Here is an 18,383-nt window from a genome sequence, read left to right as displayed (position 1 = left end):
TTCCTGCAGGAAAAATAAGCTTTATTCTAATTTCGAAATTACCTAGTTTCTAACAGCTTTTTCCTCACTGGGAGAGTTACTTTTTTAAATGCTTGGTAATAAGCAGTCACGATTTCACTTTGGATCCCACAGTTGGCAACAGTTGGGAGTTGGAACCAACCTTCGGTGGAACACAGGTGTTCACATCTTTCAGGGCATCTCTTGAAAAAGCCTAAGTATCCCTCTACCTTCAACACCATCTTTCACTTTACAAAATGATTCCGGAGGAAAACTGGCACAGAAAGTAGATTTTCATGTAGGCACAAGAGACATGAGGCAAACAGAGTCCTCTGGTGTCCTGTGGTCCCACCAGGGTAGGTGGCTGAGGATGTGGACCACACACTAGGGAGCAGCAGGACTTCCATGGGAGCTGCCATTGCAACAGGCAGCCAGCTGAGGCTCCTGGCTGCTTTCCATCGAAGGACTGCATGGAATTTAACACATACTCAGCAGTAAGGCCCCAGATCTACGAATAGCCCCAAACCAAATCATTACATACAGCTGAGTATCCGTCCAAATTCTTCTAAACCTGAAAAATTATCTAAAACTCTAAAGGACTTTTCAGACTTGCACCAAGAACTGAAACTAAGGTGTTTAATTTTTCTTTTCAGTCCACACATCACAAAAGGAAGAAATGACCTACATACCTAAGTTGGAACCTGTTTTTTAATCTTTCAAATCCACCACATCCCTCTCTGAACAGTCTTCTAAATCTCACAGAGCAGGGCTTTTCAAACTTCGAAAGGCGGCAGTATTCCTTATATGTTTAATAAGTACACAAGAGGAAAGTTTTCTCCCAAAAGGTTTATTTGTCACATTTGAAGTACAAAATCAAATACACAAATATTGAACCATGTATACATATCTATACATATTACTTAGACCTACACAACCCATCTGTACCTTCTAATCTAGTCACCAACACTATCTTCTGAGTAAAAAGCATCACCTCTAAAAAAACAAACTTTATTATTAGTAACACTGCTAAATGTAAATTATTTGCACTTTATCATTTGGAAGGACAGAACAGATACTGCACAGGAAGTGGGGAATTTCTAAGTATAAATCCAGTATGTCTACATGGGCTTCTTAAAACCTATTCTATAGGAATAATCAAGAGATGAATTTTGCCAGTCTTTGGGCATATTAAGTATAAAAGAAACGTAAGTTATGAGAAAAAACTTTGTTACATTCCATAGTTTTTATTTTGGTTTTTAATGCAAAGAAAGGACTTTATTTTGTCTAACAGTATAGTATTTCTAAGTCCTATTTTCTATAGAGTTGTAATGAATTTGGGGGGATATACCTATATCTGCTCACTAAAGGAGGTATATGATTTTTAACACTGTGGATTATTTCAACCCAAATCCAAGAGCACAGTTCTTTAGGAAAAGGCAAAAATTTTAGGCTTGCCAGATAACAGAATATATGCTGTCATTGAACACACAGATGTCCTGCTGATCATGGGAACTAAGTTATAAAAGCTTCTTTGTTCTAGAATGTCATCTACCTCATAAACAGACCACAGGATACTAAGCCTCAGATGCCTAAAAACATCTCCATTCTAGGCACAGGATTTTATCAGTGCTTACTCCCATAACTGGGAACACACACACACGTACATACATACATACATACAGAGATATGGGTCATTATCAAAGTCAGATTTATATTAATGGCTTCACAGTAGCAACGCAAAATGTACTCAGTGTCACATTTCCATAGGAAAGTTTATATTTACACTATACACTTCAGTTTTGAAGTGTGGACCCAAAAAACATTCAATTCTCTAACCAATGAATTTGCTGAGGGTCCCATGCCCTCAAATCACCTTAATTCAGCAGAGCAAAAGCCCTTCCTTGGCTGCCAGGCGCTGGCGGTGGACTTTGTCTTGCTGCAGTTCTTCATGATTTGGATGCCAGAGTTTCATGATGATCCTTTCAATGTTGAGAGCGTATACAGTATGTGTAGGAATGACTTCCCTGTGTACCTGTGATTAAAATATTAGCATGACTCCAATTACGTTTCAGTATATTTTTCCAACATTTTATAAATTAAAAAGTAAGGTTTATGTCAACAAAACACACAAAAGATGCACATACCTATAAACTATAAGCCAATGCCTAATGATAAAGCTCAAACTAGATCGCAAGAAAACAAAGAAATAACAAGCTTCTGAAATAGGAGTAAGGGAATAAATTTTTTTTTTCTTTTCTTTCTTTCACTGGGGACATGGGGGCTGGAAGAGGTAAGTTTTAGGAAGGAGGCCTGGGCCCTGGATTTGAAAAGTGAGGATAGTATTAATGGCTTTAATAACAAACAATAGAAACTGAAAACCAAAACCAGGAGGAGGAAAAGCTACCAAATTATCTTTGTAAACTCAAGTGAACTTTGAACCATAAATCTAGATAAACCTCAAGGGGCCAAGAGTTACCTGCAAAGCTTCAAAAAGGTCGTACATGTTGACCGGAGGCAAAGACGCAGGGAGGGTATCCCCAGAGCATGCCAGGAGGAGTGCAGCTTGCTGCTCCGCGTCATCAGGGGGCGGGTGGGAAGCTGGGTTCTGACCAGCACAAGGAGCAGAGAAGGCTGGAGGGCTGAAGACAAAGTATTTTAAAAACATTCCCAGTAACTAGGAAGGAGACAACTGAACAGCTAGAGTAGAAATGGGCTTTAATACAGCTTATTAAAAATATCTTAAAAGGAACAAAAAAACCCAATTACAAATCTAATTATTTTTTTAGCTAGCATATACATGAGTAGCCTCTAATTTTAATTATCATAGGCAGCCCATCCGTCAGGCTGGAAACAAAACATAAACACATAAAATATTTACTGAGCTCAAGATACTGAACCAAAATTGTTTCCTGCCCTTAAAGTGCTTCTAGTCAGGGGGAAGAAAAACAGACCTTAATTAAAGGAGAATGAAATTGAAAAACTGACTTGGGAAAGGAAGATAAAATGTAACTGGAGGCGACAGGATTGAAAATTAACATGTAAGAAAAGAAGATACAGCACACAATAAGCAGCAGGCAAAAACGGGGGACGGAGAAAACCCAAATCTTGCCAATTTCCGAAAACAGGATCCAGATATAGTATCAGCAGGGAAGTCAGGCATAATTTTTGTATCATAATACTGTAGGAGATGACCTTTACAGTTCTCAAGAACATCTAGGAGGTAAAACAACGAGGAGGTAACTCAGACCAAAGCACAAGCGCGTATGTGCGTGGGTATGGGCATGAGACAAAGGCAGCCCTGTTGGAGAAACAAGCGCCGACAGTGAGGTGATGCCCCGACACTGAGGTGACGCCCTGTGGGCCCGCCAGCGGGGGAGAGAGGCAGCTCGGGAGGCCTAGCAGGGTCAGATAGGCTGCTCCCAGCATTCGGCCACTAAAAGGAGCCCCCTCTCCCTGTTTTTGGTTTGTTTTTTTTCCAGAAAAGAATGACTTACAAAGAGAATACTCCCACACAGGATAGGCCTGAATGAGACTGAGAATGTAAATCTTCACATTTGGCAATCTAAATAAAAATAGTGAACCTAATTTAAGATGGGGCTCTTCAAAATGGGTCTTGTGAGCCACCTAAAGGTCTTCAGCCATGAAGTAGGTACAACCCCCTCCCTGTTGTGTCCAACTCTCTTCTCAGCTTTCCTACCACGTCTCCTACGTTCCCTTCCTATTCCTTCTTCACCATCATCACTCCTGCCAGTCCTTCCAGTCACACTTTTTTTGCTCTGAACTTGGACCTCCTGTCATCTCCCTAAACAACCAGATAACTGGCGCCCAAGGAAATTCAGTCACTTCAGTTACCACAAGAAAAATCACATCATTCCTTTTTCTTTCCCAAAGGCTTACAATATGTGGACTAAATTATCTGTGGAAAAGGAAGAAAGGTGGAGAGGTGAAATCAGACAACACACGGATGAGATGAAAGGTGATCCAGGCTGTCTCATAAAGTGATGACTCAGGAGGACCTTAGACGTCTTGGGAGCCCCCTCTGTGGAGGGCGGACAGAGGAATCCCAGGTGTGGGGCTGAGAGACCAGGTCTGCACAATGGCATGCCGAGAACAATCTGATGACACCCAGCATAGGCCACTCCCTTGAGCTATAGCTACAGAAGCTATAGAGAAATGCCTCCCAGCCCTCCTCCCATCTTCGATACCCAACCCTGAGCCAACAATCTCAGGCTTCACTTCTGACCCAGAGCAGGCCCACTTCTACCACCAGGCAGATGCTGGCCCGTTAAGAGCCATCAGAATGCACCACCCCAGGGAACCACTCCATCCACCTCAGAAAGTGGGGCACACTCACAGTAAACTACTTGTGGCAGCCAAACTCTGCAACTTCCCTTCTGATACACAGTACCAAACAATTAATTAGTTATCACCAAGGATGCACCAAAAAAAATAAAACTGCACTGTCCTCAAAGGTACCTGAGACTTACAGAAACATAATAAACAATTATTTAACAGTGGTCTAATGCGTAACAGTAGTATACCAACCAGAAAGGAAAGGATGGATGCAAAAATCACAAGAAACTTCATATACCTTTCTATTAAGTTGTTGTAAGCTACTACACTATTCTTCAGGTATGGCTGTGGGGTTACATTACTACCAAAGGCATACTTAAAGTGACCATCACGTAACCGATAAGCTTTCCTTCTTGACACAACTGATGTCAATATATCTTTAAGGTGATTCTGTAAAAACAAAAAAGAAAAGAAAAATAGCATGAACTCTTGTTTAAAAGCAAATCATAGAACTTCCATTGACCAAAAAATGTTTACTAGCATTTAGTGGATGGAGATATGAGACAAGCTAGCATATGTTGGAACCAAATGAATATTTATTTACCAAAGAGCCACAAAGCCACACCAGAGTAGGAGGGTAAAGGAAAGAGGGAGATGTGCTATTTTTATTTAGTTCAATTTAACATGGGCTTACTCTACATGAAATTTATTAAAGAAGTTATTTATATCTCCAAATTGGCTCCTCTCAGAAAAGGATTTTCAGATAGCCTTAAAGTACAAAAACAAATACATAAAATTTTAAAAAGGAGGCAAATTAATTTGAAACCTGTTTTAAAATAGGACAGAAAGTTTCAAGATCTAAAATTTATTGGTTACAATGCCCAATCTACTAAAATTCTTGCGTTAAAGAACCTTGGCTCTCCCCATAAAGCCACATACATAACAGATATATAGAAAAGAAACAAAAATTAGGTATTTAATATCTCTTAAGGAGAGCCAAGTACATTAGAGAGGAATGGAAAATGTGAAAATAAAGAGGCAGAGCTGGTCCCAGTCTACTATTAATAACAGGGGAGTCAGTATTAGGCCTGGTGTTTCAACTATACCAGTAAAATAATTTCATATCCAGGCTTTCATGATACAATTTGTCATTTCCACATACCAAATTCATTTAATGTGTACAACTTGATGAGACAGCTATTATAATCTCTGGAGTACATGAGAGCAAATGGAGGCCCCAAGTATCGGGAATTACCCAGTATCATCTGGCATACCTACACACTATAGATCCCAATATATTTTGTCAAATAATTAAATGAATAAAGTGAATGGATCAGTGAAAGAGTGTGCTGAGACAAGAATCTCACTGTTTAGACTCTTTAAATGCTGTGCTACAGCAAAAATCAGTGATTTTAATCTTTAGGATTCTACATCTCAATTTTTTCCTTAAAACCTGCTCCCTTATTGGGGCAGCCCGGGTGGCTGAGTGGTTTGGTGCCGCCTTCAGCCCAGGGCATGATCCTGGAGACCCAGGATCCAGTCCCACATCGGGCTCCCTGCATGGAGCCTGCTTCTCCCTCTGCCTGTGTCTCTGCCTCTCTCTCTCTCTGTGTGTCTCTTATGAATAAATAAATAAAATCTTAAAAAAAAAAAGGCAAAAACTGCTCCCTTATTAACAAATTAAACACCAAATTAAGCTGAAGTGTTAGGCCATAAGTAAGTTTTCTGAAAAGCTTAGTCTATTAACTAAAGGCAACTGCTTGGACTATGAGGTGTTTCTCCCCTCAAAAGAAAACCATTTCAAGACAACAATTCTCAGATCATGACATTTTGGTTCTTTTCTTGCAGGATCAAATTAACAACACACACAAGCTTGTTACATTCAACCTGTAAAACTCTTTCTGCCACCAGCAAACCAACCTCCACCGCATAGACAACAGCTGAGACTGCCTCCTCGGTGACGTTGTCCAACCCGTGCTCATAAGCAGTCACTATCATTCTCCCTTCCAGCTGACCCCGAGTGGGAAGCATCATTGTGTGGGAACAAAGTTTCAAGTCATCATCATCTTGGGGATCCTTTGCCACAAACTGCTGGGCTCCCGAGAGGGGATTTTGAGGCTGGAATCTATGCTATGGGTAAGAAAACTTTTCAAAATTATTCATCACAGTGGCAAGTAATGAGACACAACAAAAGTAACCAATTTATTGGACTGGAGATCCCACAAATTGTCACCAAACCATACCGGAGGGGTTTAAAAAAAAAAAGTAACTTGTGTACAAATAATCACAGATTCACATCCATTACATAATGAAGACATGAATTAAGGGGAATAATGGTAGTATGCACAGCAGCTTATTCTATTCAATTAATACCTTGGTAACCACAGAATATATGGCTCTGTGCTAAAAATAACAATTAGGGGGAAGGAGAAGATATAAAATTATTTTCAAACAAGTCAGAGCATTTTAAATATACTTGTAAGTAAGCAAGTTCTGAAAGTAGAAATATATAGTAATACTCCAATTATGCTGTAAAAAGCCTAGCCAACTGACATAACAGATTTAATAACAGGTATTCTAAAAGAACACCAGATGGTATAACTATTTTATATAATCTTTTACTTACAATCCTCAACACAGAATCTTGCTAACATAGTCATTCTAATTATTTAAAATAATTTTTCTTGGGCACCTGGGTGGCTCAGTTGGTTAAGCATCCAACTCTTGATTTCAGCTCAGGTCATGATCTCCAGGTCATGAGATCAAGCCCCAAATAGGGCTCTACGCTCAGTGGGGAGTCTGCTTGAGATTCTTTGGCCCTCTGCCCCTCTCCCCATTCATAGGAGTGCACACATGCACTCTATCTCTCTAAAATAAATAAATCTTTAAAAAATAACATAGTGTTTCTTAACCTTTTCCCACTCATAAAACCTCTGCCTTCCTCTGGTGGACTCTGAAAGCCCATCTGTATACTCCATCGTCAGTGTGAGACACACCCACAGTAGCGAACATGACCTGTCCCTGTTTGAAGTTTGTATCGCAAAAGGAAACACTGGTTGTTTTTCCATTTTCCAAGTACAAAACTGTATTTTATATCAAATATCCCTTTTCAAACCAAGGAATGCCTCTCTGGGGGTACCAATGCCTTCCAGATTGAGTATTATTTATAGAATACATAGAAAACAAAGGTAGCAATAAGTATTTGTTGAGGTTAATCAATAAAGCTATTAACACCCAGTCAAATCTATAAAAGGAGTATTTTTGAGAAACTTTCTTCTCCAAATACAAACAAAAAAGCAAGTTATTCTACAATGTTTACAAATTTTATAGCCAAATGCCTTCATGACTTCTCTGCTGATCCCCAAAGGCTCAGGGCCTAGTTGGGCAACATCAGGATCCTGCCAGAGGCAAGCGTCCTAGAGCCATGGAACACAAATCTTCAATATAAGAAACATTATTCATTCCAGAAAAATACTTAAGAGGAGAAAGAATACAGGTATATTTTTTGAATCATTAAAAAATCATTAGGTATTAACAAAAATATATTAATATGTATGCGATAACAAACTAGAATTATAAAAATTCAGATACCTGGGACTCGCAATCTTTGAAACTCTCATCAACTTCAAATACAGTAACATTCCTTCTCAAATCATGCCCCCCTTTTTTCCAACTCTACTACTAGTATTTTAAGATGTATTTAAAAACTAAGGCCAGTTTCATCACATCAGCATTTAAATCAGTTGTTACCAAGATCTATTGAATAACAACCTACATCAAATTTCTGACGAACAGAAGAAAGTTTTTTCTTTCCCTTTGGTTTTCCAGGTTTAGCTGCAGAACCCCCGGTCCAGTGCAAAGATCCAGCACCCTCTGTGAGACAGAAAAATAATAACCATAGAGAAAATAATGATAGGTGTCAACTGCTAAGTTTGTTTTCATTTTGGGCTAAAAAATTATGGAATGCTCAAGTAATGAAAATAAATAATAAATGCTTAAATTCAGATCTTCTCTTTTTTCTCTAAACAAAATTATGAATCATCTCAAAGCATGTTTTTTCCAGCTGTAGCCAAAATTATTCCTTTATGAAGACAATTTGTTTTTCATATTTTCAACTCTAATGTTTATTGGGTGTTTTGCTTGCTTATAAGTAGCAGTAATATCAAAAAAGTAAGCGAGAATTTTCTAGTTGATGGTGAACAGAGCACATGAATTTCTCTAAGACCCTACTAAAAATGATAACAGTGGAAAGTAAACAGCACATATGCACAACAGCGACAAAAAGGAAAATGAGTGAAACAAGATGATATCTCAACAAATTTCAACAACGGTCTAAAACTGTCTGACTTACAAGCAGACATATGGAAGCTATAACCTAGGCGAGGCAAGGTTGGGACATACAGAAACCAGTCTACCTGCATAGCAGAAATCTATAAAGACTCTGGATTTGGAGGAGGTAAGTGCAGTGGAAACCAGGGAGGGATCATTAAAGCTAAAAGTAAGATTAATGGAAGGTCTATATTCAAAAATCATCACCACCAGTAGTGGGCACAGTACAAAATAAAAATGCAGGTCCCTTGTGCAAACATTTACCATTTCAAGGCAACCACATTAGAGCACTAAGCCAAGGATGGGGCCCATCTGAGTTCCTGCGCAGTTCACAGGCCTTGAAGCCAGCCCGGCTCATGCCCATACATAGAACAGTAACTACAACAGCAGGGGAGAGAGGGGAAGGGGACAAGTGAATGGACGACTCTCCTCTACTTAAGCTGAACAAAATTTCTGGCATCTATTCAGGTAGTTGGTATAGATGTTGGCATTCTAGAGCACAGCTCTCTGTATGCTGCCATTTAAGGAGCCCCAAGCATTGTATGCTTCATTCTTAAATATGAATCACCAGACATTTGACAATAGTCTGTAACATGATCAGAAGACCAAGCTAAACAAACAGAAAATAAAGGTCCCAGATTAAAGAATTCAGGCAACACAAAGGACTTCAAGTAATTTCTAACTGGTACCTTCAGAAGTCTGAAAGATATATAGCCATAAAACAAAAAGAAGATATTATAAAAATTGCTGAATTAAAGAACGCATTGGGCAGGAAGGTTGAAACAGCTGAGGAAATCTCACAAACACAAAGCATGAAGACAGATGTCCAAAATCAGTAAATGCAGAAAGAGACTTAAGCTCCAGTAAGGAGCTACTGAAGTCCTACTGGAACAAGAGACAAAGTAGGTGTCTTTGAGAAAAAGTCCAGGAGGGGGAAGAAGTATTTCACTATAAAGCTTCTGTATTATTTCTAACCATGAGTGTATGCATATATAGTTTAAAGAAAAAAAAAAAAAAACTGAAGTAATCTAAGCTCATTATAGTACACTTAAAAAAATTACTCCCCCAAATTTTTGTAAGACAGAAGAAAAACCCCACTCATCATCTAAGCAAAAAATATTATTTCCATTTTGATGTTTTTTTAAGTAGTTTTTAAAGCTTTAAAAAAAAAATACTCCAAGTTTGCCAGTTAAAAAGGAGCTGTTTGGACACTTATGATGATGAGCACTAGATACTGTACAGAATCGTTGAATCACTATATTGTACACCTGAAACTAATATAACACTGCATGTTAACTAGACTAGAGTTAGGGGGGAAAAAACTGTTTGGGAAATCAAGTTCCTCCTCTCCACCACTTTAAATGTCTTTGGTATACCCAGGTCTCACTGATGAGGTCAGCCAATCCCAGAAGACTCCCAGAGAAACCTATTCCTGCTGGTCGGCCTGAGTGTTCCATGACACTGCTGATGTGTGAGCATACTCCAAGCAAGGAAGCACAGCATGGTGAGTATGGACTCACTGACAATGAGGACAGCTTTCCAGCGCTAAGCAGATTTCAGTGTGGATCCAACACTTCCACTTACTAGTTGGATAAAGTGTCAGGTAAGTTTTGCTTTTCTTTTTGTTTTCTCTAAAGTTTGTTTCCTAATCCGTAAGAGGAGGTTAAGACCTATCCTAAGGAGTTGTGACAATTAAAAAGAATGCACAGAAAGTGTTGCATTGCAGTTACTCAATTAAAATCCTCTTTCCTGCCTAACTTAGAAAAACAGAAAACCCACTCCTAAGTATTATACATACAATGAACTATTTCTCTATTTCTTTCTTTCTTCTTCTTCTTCTTCTTTTTTTTTTTTTTGAGTAAAAGGATAGAAGTTTGTAAAGCAAAGATACAGAGAAAGCTCTCAGAAGTGAGAGAGGTCCCAACAGGGTTGCCCTCTATTTCACTTTTAATAGAAATCATCTCTTTGTTGCTAGCAACTATCAATTTCATTTTGAGGAAATATATTTTGGTGTTTGATAGAGAAATAACCTCTCAAATTCCAAATATTTCGTCATTTATTTTAAAATAATCAATAACAAATGTTCATGAACATCAAAGGCTTTATTTAGTTAAAACCAGCCACTTACACTAACTAATACCACTTCATTTTGTTTGGCCATTTTTTTACTTTCAAGAGCACTTTTTCATATGTTCTTTCATCCATATATGTATAAATATAATTATCTATCTGTCTATCTATATATATCTGTAGAGCAGATATTACTGTAATGTAAAAGCTAAGAACATCCAATAATTAACTATACTACCTAAGCTAGTGGCAAAACCTAAACTTGAACCTAAGTCTCTTGACTCTAATCAACCAGGGTTTCTATCCCCAAACATACCACTCACCTTTTGCACATATGCCACTTTAGAATATACAGAGCAAGATCTGGTTCTCACAATGCTGTCTTTCCTGATCAAATTAAATTTTACACTAAGGACTGGATCATCTCTATGATCTAACTAGCTGAAGTCCACTTCTATTTAAAGAAAACAGAACATGCAAAATCAGATACATGTGACAATGTGCAGAAAAGGGCAGTGTGGGGTAAGGGAAGCAGCCCCTATTAACTCCAATCTCCATATACAAATGCTCATTGTTAACTACTCTTTACCAATGACAACTTCTTTGAGTGTGGGGGACTTGGACTTTAGGAGACTGCATCTGAGTTCATTATTATACAGTAGAGGGTTAGCAGAGAAAAGACAGAAAGTACTAGCCATTTCTCCATAAAGATTATCACAATCACCACAAGTCCTTTAAAAACAAAAATATTCAACTTAATTTACAGCACGAGATACCTAGAAATCCAAATTTCTAACAAGAGCTCAGTATAGGTTTTATTGTGAGGCAAATTTTAATGCATTTATTTTTGATCACTTGATTAAAATAAAATAAGATGGTTGAAAAAACTGACTTATACCACTTAAACTCCAAAAAATTAGGGCAAAATAGTCACTGTTTCTTATCTGTATCTATTTCGGGTAAAGTGACAGAATTAGCCCCTACCTACCTTCCCAACAAGCTAAGGCTGTAACCTTCCAGGTGCCAATCTCCTACTGAGAATACAAGTCAAAGTCCAGGTTCTCGCCACGTTGTGGTTTCTCCTCCGCCTAACCCTAACTCATCTTCCCTAGATCACAGAAACCCTCTCCTAACACCAGCGGCCCTTGGCTTCTTCATCCTGATTGCTCACCCTCTTGCCTCTCATTTATGCAATCTAAAATCAAGCTGAGCTGAGTGAAATAAGTCAATTGGAGAAGGACAAACATTACATGTTCTCATTCATTTGGGGAATATAAATAATAGTAAAAGGGAATATAAGGGAAGGGAGAAGAAATGTGTGGGAAATATCAGAAAGAGAGACAGAACATAAAGACTCCTAACTCTGGGAAACGAACTAGGGGTGGTGGAAGGGGAGGAGGGCGGGGGTTGGGAGTGAATGGGTGATGGGCACTGAGGGGGGCACTTGATGGGATGAGCACTGGGTGTTATTCTGTATGTTGGCAAATTGAACACCAATAAAAAATAAATTTATTATTAAAAAATAATAATAATAAAATAAAATAAAATCAAGCTGAGTGGACAGTAAAGACCAAAATTCAATATAAACACAGGGAAATCATCTACTTCACAAAGGTTCTATAAAACCATCTTTACCTACATAATAAATGTTTTCTTCTGAGCAGTTCAAAGAACATTTCACTTGCAAACAACAGATGTGTCTGTTAAAGGAAACTAAAGCCCACTGCTCCATGGCTCTGCTGAATGACATCCCCGGAAGTATTTCCACTCCCTTACCTGGTGTAGACACCAAAATCTGACAACGCGTAAGAATAGCCAGGAGGAAATCGTTGTGAGAATGGACTGAAAAAGGGAAGATTGTCACAAGTAAATTACGAAATATTTAAAAATGTAAGGAAACCATTATTTAACTTTGGATTATCCCCACCCTGCCATTCTTTACACTTTATTTCAAATATCCATATTATTAAAATAATCTTACACAACACTAAATCCAATTTTATTTTTTAAGTTAAAAGACTTACTGCAAAATGTACTGCCATTTATTTATGCAATTATTTATTTGTCATTTATTACAAATCTGGGAAAACTTCAGAACAGTAAAGTAACTCTCCAGATAATTATTTTACCATTATCCTGCGTGAGAAGTCTATGGGCTTCAAGGTCAAACTCTTCTTTGCTGATCTTCTGCTTGAACCACAACTTTAAATTAGCCCAGTATCTGCAAAGGCAGAAGCAGTATTAAGAACCAACGGGTCTGCTTCTTTCCTTCCCAAATTCACCTTACCTGCTCCAAAACCGAGGAAAGGAAATTTTGCATTTCCTACTGTATTGTGAGCTGAGTTCATACACTTCTCCCCAAATTCATACGTTGAAACCCTAATCATTACCCCAGTACCCAGGGTGTGACTGTATTTGGAGACAAAACCTTTTTAAAGAGGTAATTAAATTAAAATGGCGTGTTTTTTTTTTTTTTTTTTTTCAGGGTGGGGGTGGGCCCTAAGCCAATTTGATGAGTATCCTTGTAAAAGAGATTAGGACAGAAAGAACACACACACACACACACACACACACACACACACACCTGTGACCCCAGACAGTGGCCATCTACAAGCCTAAGGGAGAGGCCTCAGAAAAAACAATCCTGAGGATACTCTGATGTCAGACTTCCGGCCTCCAGAACTAGGAGAAAACAAATCTATGTTGTTTGAGCCACCCCATCTGTGGTATTTTGTTATGGCAGCCTTGAAAATGAATACACTTAGGAATCAGAAAACCAACAGAAGGAAAAGGAAGAAGTTCTTCCAAAAAAGGAACTGATAGGTAGTCACACAATTGGACTCACGAGTCAATTAGCCAAAAATCACAGCCATACCTTTCCTTCTTCTCTGTTGCCTTTGTAAAAGACCTACTCTCCAGAGTCCTACATTTGAGATATATATTTTAAAAGTATTATTATTAAAAGTATTAACTTTTAAATATTAATTTCAAATACATTATTTTTTATAATTAACTATAGTTAATAAACTGTATTGTATATTTGGAAGTTTGCTGAGAGATCTTAAAAGTTCATTAAAAATTTTTTTACCTATGTGTCATGACAGATATGAACTAGACTCATCATGATAATTCTGCAGTATACAGATAGAATACTTGTTGCACACCCAAAACTAATATAATGTTACATGTCAATCATTCCTCAATTAAAAAAAAAAGATTTGTATTTTAAAAGGTGTATGTGTTTTATGGGTTGGGGAGTAGTCATTAATATTGATCCTGATAAACTTTTTCCTTTCAAATGAACTCAAGTTTTAATCTAACTGGCTGGAGTAATGAGTTTCTAAAACACCTCACCACAAAGAAAATACCCGTGGATATGAGAAACTTAGTGGTTTTTAAAGTGAAAACCAACCACTAGTCATAAAAGGTACCAGTTAACTGAGAGGAAAAAAAAAAAGACTTGATCCCTTAGACCTTAACAACATTATCAGAGCACTAAAACATGACTTTTCACATCCACAGCCCTTGTGCATCAAACAGAATTAAAGACTGACTACTCAGTGCATGTCTTACTATCACTTTCAACTTACACTTAGCTATTTTCTAATTCTCATTTGAGTTCCTAACAGAAAAGAAAAAAGAAAGATTTCTAAATTAGATGGTTTAATGCTCTCACTGCATTATACCCATGGCAGGGCTTCTCCTGCACATAGCTTACCTTCAAGTCATCTTAGTATGTACCTCTGTATGTAACTGGATATGTGTGCATGTAACTGCATGCAAAGCTTTGGGTTCACATCCATTTTTCCCCCCCAGGAGAAAACTATAGTTTTAATGGGGTCAAAGTTGCCCAAGACCCATTTCAACAGCAAAATGTTTAGTTTCAGAGCTTGGCAGGACATTTCACCTGATACTCACACACGCTCATTAGTCAATAATAACTTCTCAACAACAGACACCTAAATGCTTGTGTTTTTTGTTTTGTTTTGTTTTGTTTTGTTTTGTTTTAGGACAGGAAATAAAGCTCTACAGAAAAAACAAGTTTCTTCCTGGCCCATTCTATCCAACAAAAGAGGATAGTAACATGAGACAAATTTCATTATTTAAAAGCCCTGTGTCACTATTTGGCAAGAATGATGCAAAAATTTTGAGTGTGAACTTATATGTAAAACAAGGCTCTAACAGGAAGCTCTGCCAACATACTACTTATCTTCTCCAATGGCAAACTTCCTAGCCCAAAAGATCTGGGAGACCTGCTCCCCAAACCTGGTCCCTATATTACCTTGCTGTACAGCCATGGACAAATGACTGTTTTCCTCAACAATACCAGAGTCAACATCTATGAAAATGAGGATGATAGGAGAGAAATGGGAGTGGGTCAAACTAGGAAGCACTGGAGATACTTAGAGAAAACTAAATAACATATGATCAAGTCACCAAAAAAATTCAACACTTTAAATAGGACACCTTCCTGGGTACTACACAAAGTGAATTAGCTAGCAAAGGCCATGTCTTTCTAGAAGCTGATGTGGGCATGCAACCTGACATAAAGGACATGTGGACCACTAGATAAATAGAAAGCAACTCTTATCTGGGTTCCTTATACACTCTCTGTGTTTTACCTACCACCCAGGACCATGTTTAAACTGCCAGGTTATATAAACCAAAGCAAACTACTCATGAAGGAAATGTGAGAAATTACTGTATAGCAATAGTACAGAGTGTTTAACCAAAAGGCACTTTTTAAGGAGCAGGGGAAAAAGCGAGAGAATGGAAAAACAAATACCAACCCTGTGCCACTAACTATTCCTGGCACAAAAGCATATTTTGATTGCAATATTAGTGCAATATAGTGATTCACCCTACAGATGCACCAAATTTAGCTTTAGCATCTATATTTGACCAACATTTGATAGCCAGCATTGGTCTTTACTAACCAAATAGAGGGGGCACCCGGGTGGCTCAGTGGTTGAGCGTCTGCCTTCTGCTCAGGTCATGAACCCGGAGTCCTGGGATCAAGTCCCGAATTCGGCTGGGTGGGGGGTGGGGGGAGGGCTGCCTGTGTCTCTGCCTCTCTGTGTCTCTCTGAATGAATGAATGAATGAATGAATGAGATCTTTAAAAAATAATAAAAATTTAAAAAGTAAAATTGTAATAACAATTGATGTTCCAACAATTTCTAAAACACCTCCTTGTTATTTCAGAAATATATTTGGCTTCGGCCTTGGATGAAGTATTGATCTTCCATCCCGCCATTCCGCATCGGACCTGCTTGTGTCCGCCTGGCTGGGCGCAGGCTCCTTTAGAACCCCCCGTAAGGGATCCCTGGGTGGTGCAGCGGTTTGGCGCCTGCCTTTGGCCCAGGGCGCGATCCTGGAGACCCGGGATCGAATCCCACGTCGGGCTCCCGGTGCATGGAGCCTGCTTCTCCCTCTGCCTGTGTCTCTGCCTCTCTCTCTCTCTCTCTCTCTCTGTGACTATCACAAATAAATAAAAAAAATTAAAAAAAAAATTAGAACCCCCCCGTAAGGGGGGAATCCCTGGGTGGCTCAGCCGTTTGGCGCCTGCCTCTGGCCCAGGGCGTGGTCCTGGAGACCAGGGATCGAGTCTCACGTTGGGCTCCCTGCATGGAGCCTGCTTCTCCCTCTGCCTGTGTCTCTGCCTCTCTCTCGCTCTGTATCATGAATAAATAAATAAATCTTAAAAAAAAAAAAAAAAAAAAAAGAACCCCTTGTAAGGTATCAGGGCCAGGAATTAGGCACGGGGAGCCCAGTGACTTTTGAAGACTTAACTTCTCTAGATCTCAGTCTTCTCATCAAATGAGAAGGGTAACCGTACCTACCTCACATCCCTGCTGTGAGAATTAGATGAGATAGTACATTGGAGAGTGCTTAAAAAGTGTTCAATTAATGTCCCCTACTGAGATCCTCACTATCACTGCTGTGATGTTCGGTATTCTACCCGCGGGGCCGTCTGCCTTCCCAAACTGCTGTCAACGCTCTAAAACGCAGGGTCTACGCAGGGCCCGGATCTCAGGAAGCCTCCGCCTCCAGGAAGCCCTCCAGGGGCGCGCCGCCCCACGCGGTGCCCGCTCCCGCCGGGGAGCGTCGCGTTCGCGGCCACCCGGCCCGGGGCAGGCCTCACCGGTCTCGAACTCTGCATGCGGGCCTGCAACCGTTTAGGCACGGAACGTGCCTCTCCCGCCCGCGCAGGGCGGGGAGTCCCGGGCGAAGGCGCCCCCCGAGGCCCGCGGCCCGCGGCCCGCAGGAGGCAGGGAGGCCCGGCCCTCCAGCCCCGCGCTGGCCCAAGAAACCCGGAGGCCCCGCCGCGCGGGACGCGAGGCTGCGCAGGCCTCGGGGCGGCGAGGGGCGTCTCCGGGGGCGCAGGGGCAGCCCGAAGCCAGGGGAGCACAGGCGCGGAGACCTGGAAGCTGCGCCACAACCGCTCTTACTGTTTCACGTTGTCCCCCAGGGCCTCGCTCAAGTTCTTCTTGGCCGCTTCCAGCTCGCTCACAAAGGTCGCCATTGCTCCCCACGTCTCAGCCCGACCGCAGACGGCTCTGCCACGGTGACCAACAACCGAAAAGCCAACGCGGCGAGAGTCTCGGCGCTGGAGGCTCAGTCCGCCGGCGTCTGCCCCGCCCCCAATCGCTCAGAAGACGTTTGTTTGGTTTTCGGCTCCGCCGGCCTTCCTGAAGAGAAAGTGAGGCGGCAAATTCGCTGTTCTCTCAGTCCTCCTGCCCCCGCCCCCTGGGGTCACGTGATCGCGTGAGGCCCCGCCCCCCCGCCGCCGCCGCCGCCGCCGCGGCCGCCGTGGGCTGCAGCGGCGCCTGCCGGGCTGGTGCTTCTGGGCTCTTGCAGGCTGCGACCCGCCGGCAAGTTCCCGGTTCGGCCCGCTGTCCTCTCGCCTACAGGAGTTATCTTTCCCGGCAGGTCAAAAAGTAAGTGTAGTATCTGTTTGGTTCCCTTCGACTTATTTTTTCGCCAAGCACCGATCGTGTAATATGCCACTTAAGCGATTCGTCTTAATTCTCTGCGTCTTCCAGCTAAATTGTAAGCTCCATGTGGACAGGATTGTGTTTTATTCGCTGCCGTTTGCCCACATACTGGGCTCTCAGTAAGTACTTGCGGAATGAATGAAGTAATTGTCGAAAATAAGGAAAAGACACAGAAGGCTAAAAATTAAAAAAAAAGAAAAAAGAAAAGAAAAGAAAAAAGAAAGAAATGTGTTTTACTACCTCCGGACAAACTTTAACTGAGATTTCTCCTCTACCCACACCACAGTCCCCATAATTTATAATCATGCTCTGTCTTCTATTGTGCATCTTGGTGGGGGTTTTTAAAGCTTAATATACTAATACAAATATTTTCCTCTGGTATTTTAGTGTCTTTATAATCATTTTAATGACAGCTTATCAAATACCCCACAGATAAAATGTACACAGTGACTTGTTTCCTAATTGTTAGCCTGATTGTTTCCGTTTTTTTTTTCTCTATTAAAAGGAATTTGTAAAGTAATGAACTTTTTTGCATAAACCTTTTCTGCATTTAGGATTATCACTTTAGGATAGAGTCCCACAAATAGAATTACTGGTTTAAATGATAGGAATATTTATAAGAATCTTGGTGTATATTGTCAAATTGCCTTCCAAAGATGGAAAATAATCCTAATTGCTTTGAAATCTTGTGTAATTT

At 40.2% G+C, this 18,383-nt stretch overlaps 1 protein-coding gene across 1 annotated transcript; it reads right to left on the bottom strand.

Moving 5' to 3' along the window:
• Positions 1 to 828: 828 nt before the first annotated feature.
• TADA1 (transcriptional adaptor 1) lies at positions 829 to 17,435 on the bottom strand. Its single transcript, XM_025430499.3, has 8 exons — positions 17,141 to 17,435; positions 12,819 to 12,910; positions 12,466 to 12,531; positions 8,066 to 8,163; positions 6,211 to 6,420; positions 4,589 to 4,740; positions 2,474 to 2,636; positions 829 to 2,029 (listed from the first exon to the last, which is right to left on the bottom strand). Exons 1-8 carry the CDS (start codon positions 17,212 to 17,214, stop codon positions 1,877 to 1,879), a joined length of 1,008 nt encoding a protein of 335 aa, XP_025286284.1. The 5' UTR covers positions 17,215 to 17,435; the 3' UTR covers positions 829 to 1,876.
• Between the last annotated feature and the right edge of the window lie 948 nt (positions 17,436 to 18,383).

The sequence above is a fragment of the Canis lupus genome, chromosome 7 (assembly GCF_003254725.2).
Source record: "Canis lupus dingo isolate Sandy chromosome 7, ASM325472v2, whole genome shotgun sequence".
NCBI classification, from domain to species: domain Eukaryota; kingdom Metazoa; phylum Chordata; class Mammalia; order Carnivora; family Canidae; genus Canis; species Canis lupus.
Note: the sequence above shows the minus strand (reverse complement) of the source record. Positions and strands in the feature narration are given on the sequence as shown.

What these genes read in the sequence shown, in the direction of transcription:
- TADA1 (XM_025430499.3), bottom strand. Translation starts at nt 17,214, where the DNA reads ATGGCGACCTTTGTGAGCGAGCTGGAAGCGGCCAAGAAGAACTTGAGC. An exon ending in GATTTTGGTGTCTACACCAG is followed by an intron (nt 8,164 to 12,465) that starts GTAAGGGAGTGG and finishes TCTGTCTCACAG; the next exon opens with AGGGTGCTGGATCTTTGCAC. An exon ending in CTGTTCGTCAGAAATTTGAT is followed by an intron (nt 6,421 to 8,065) that starts GTAGGTTGTTAT and finishes TCTTACCCATAG; the next exon opens with CATAGATTCCAGCCTCAAAA.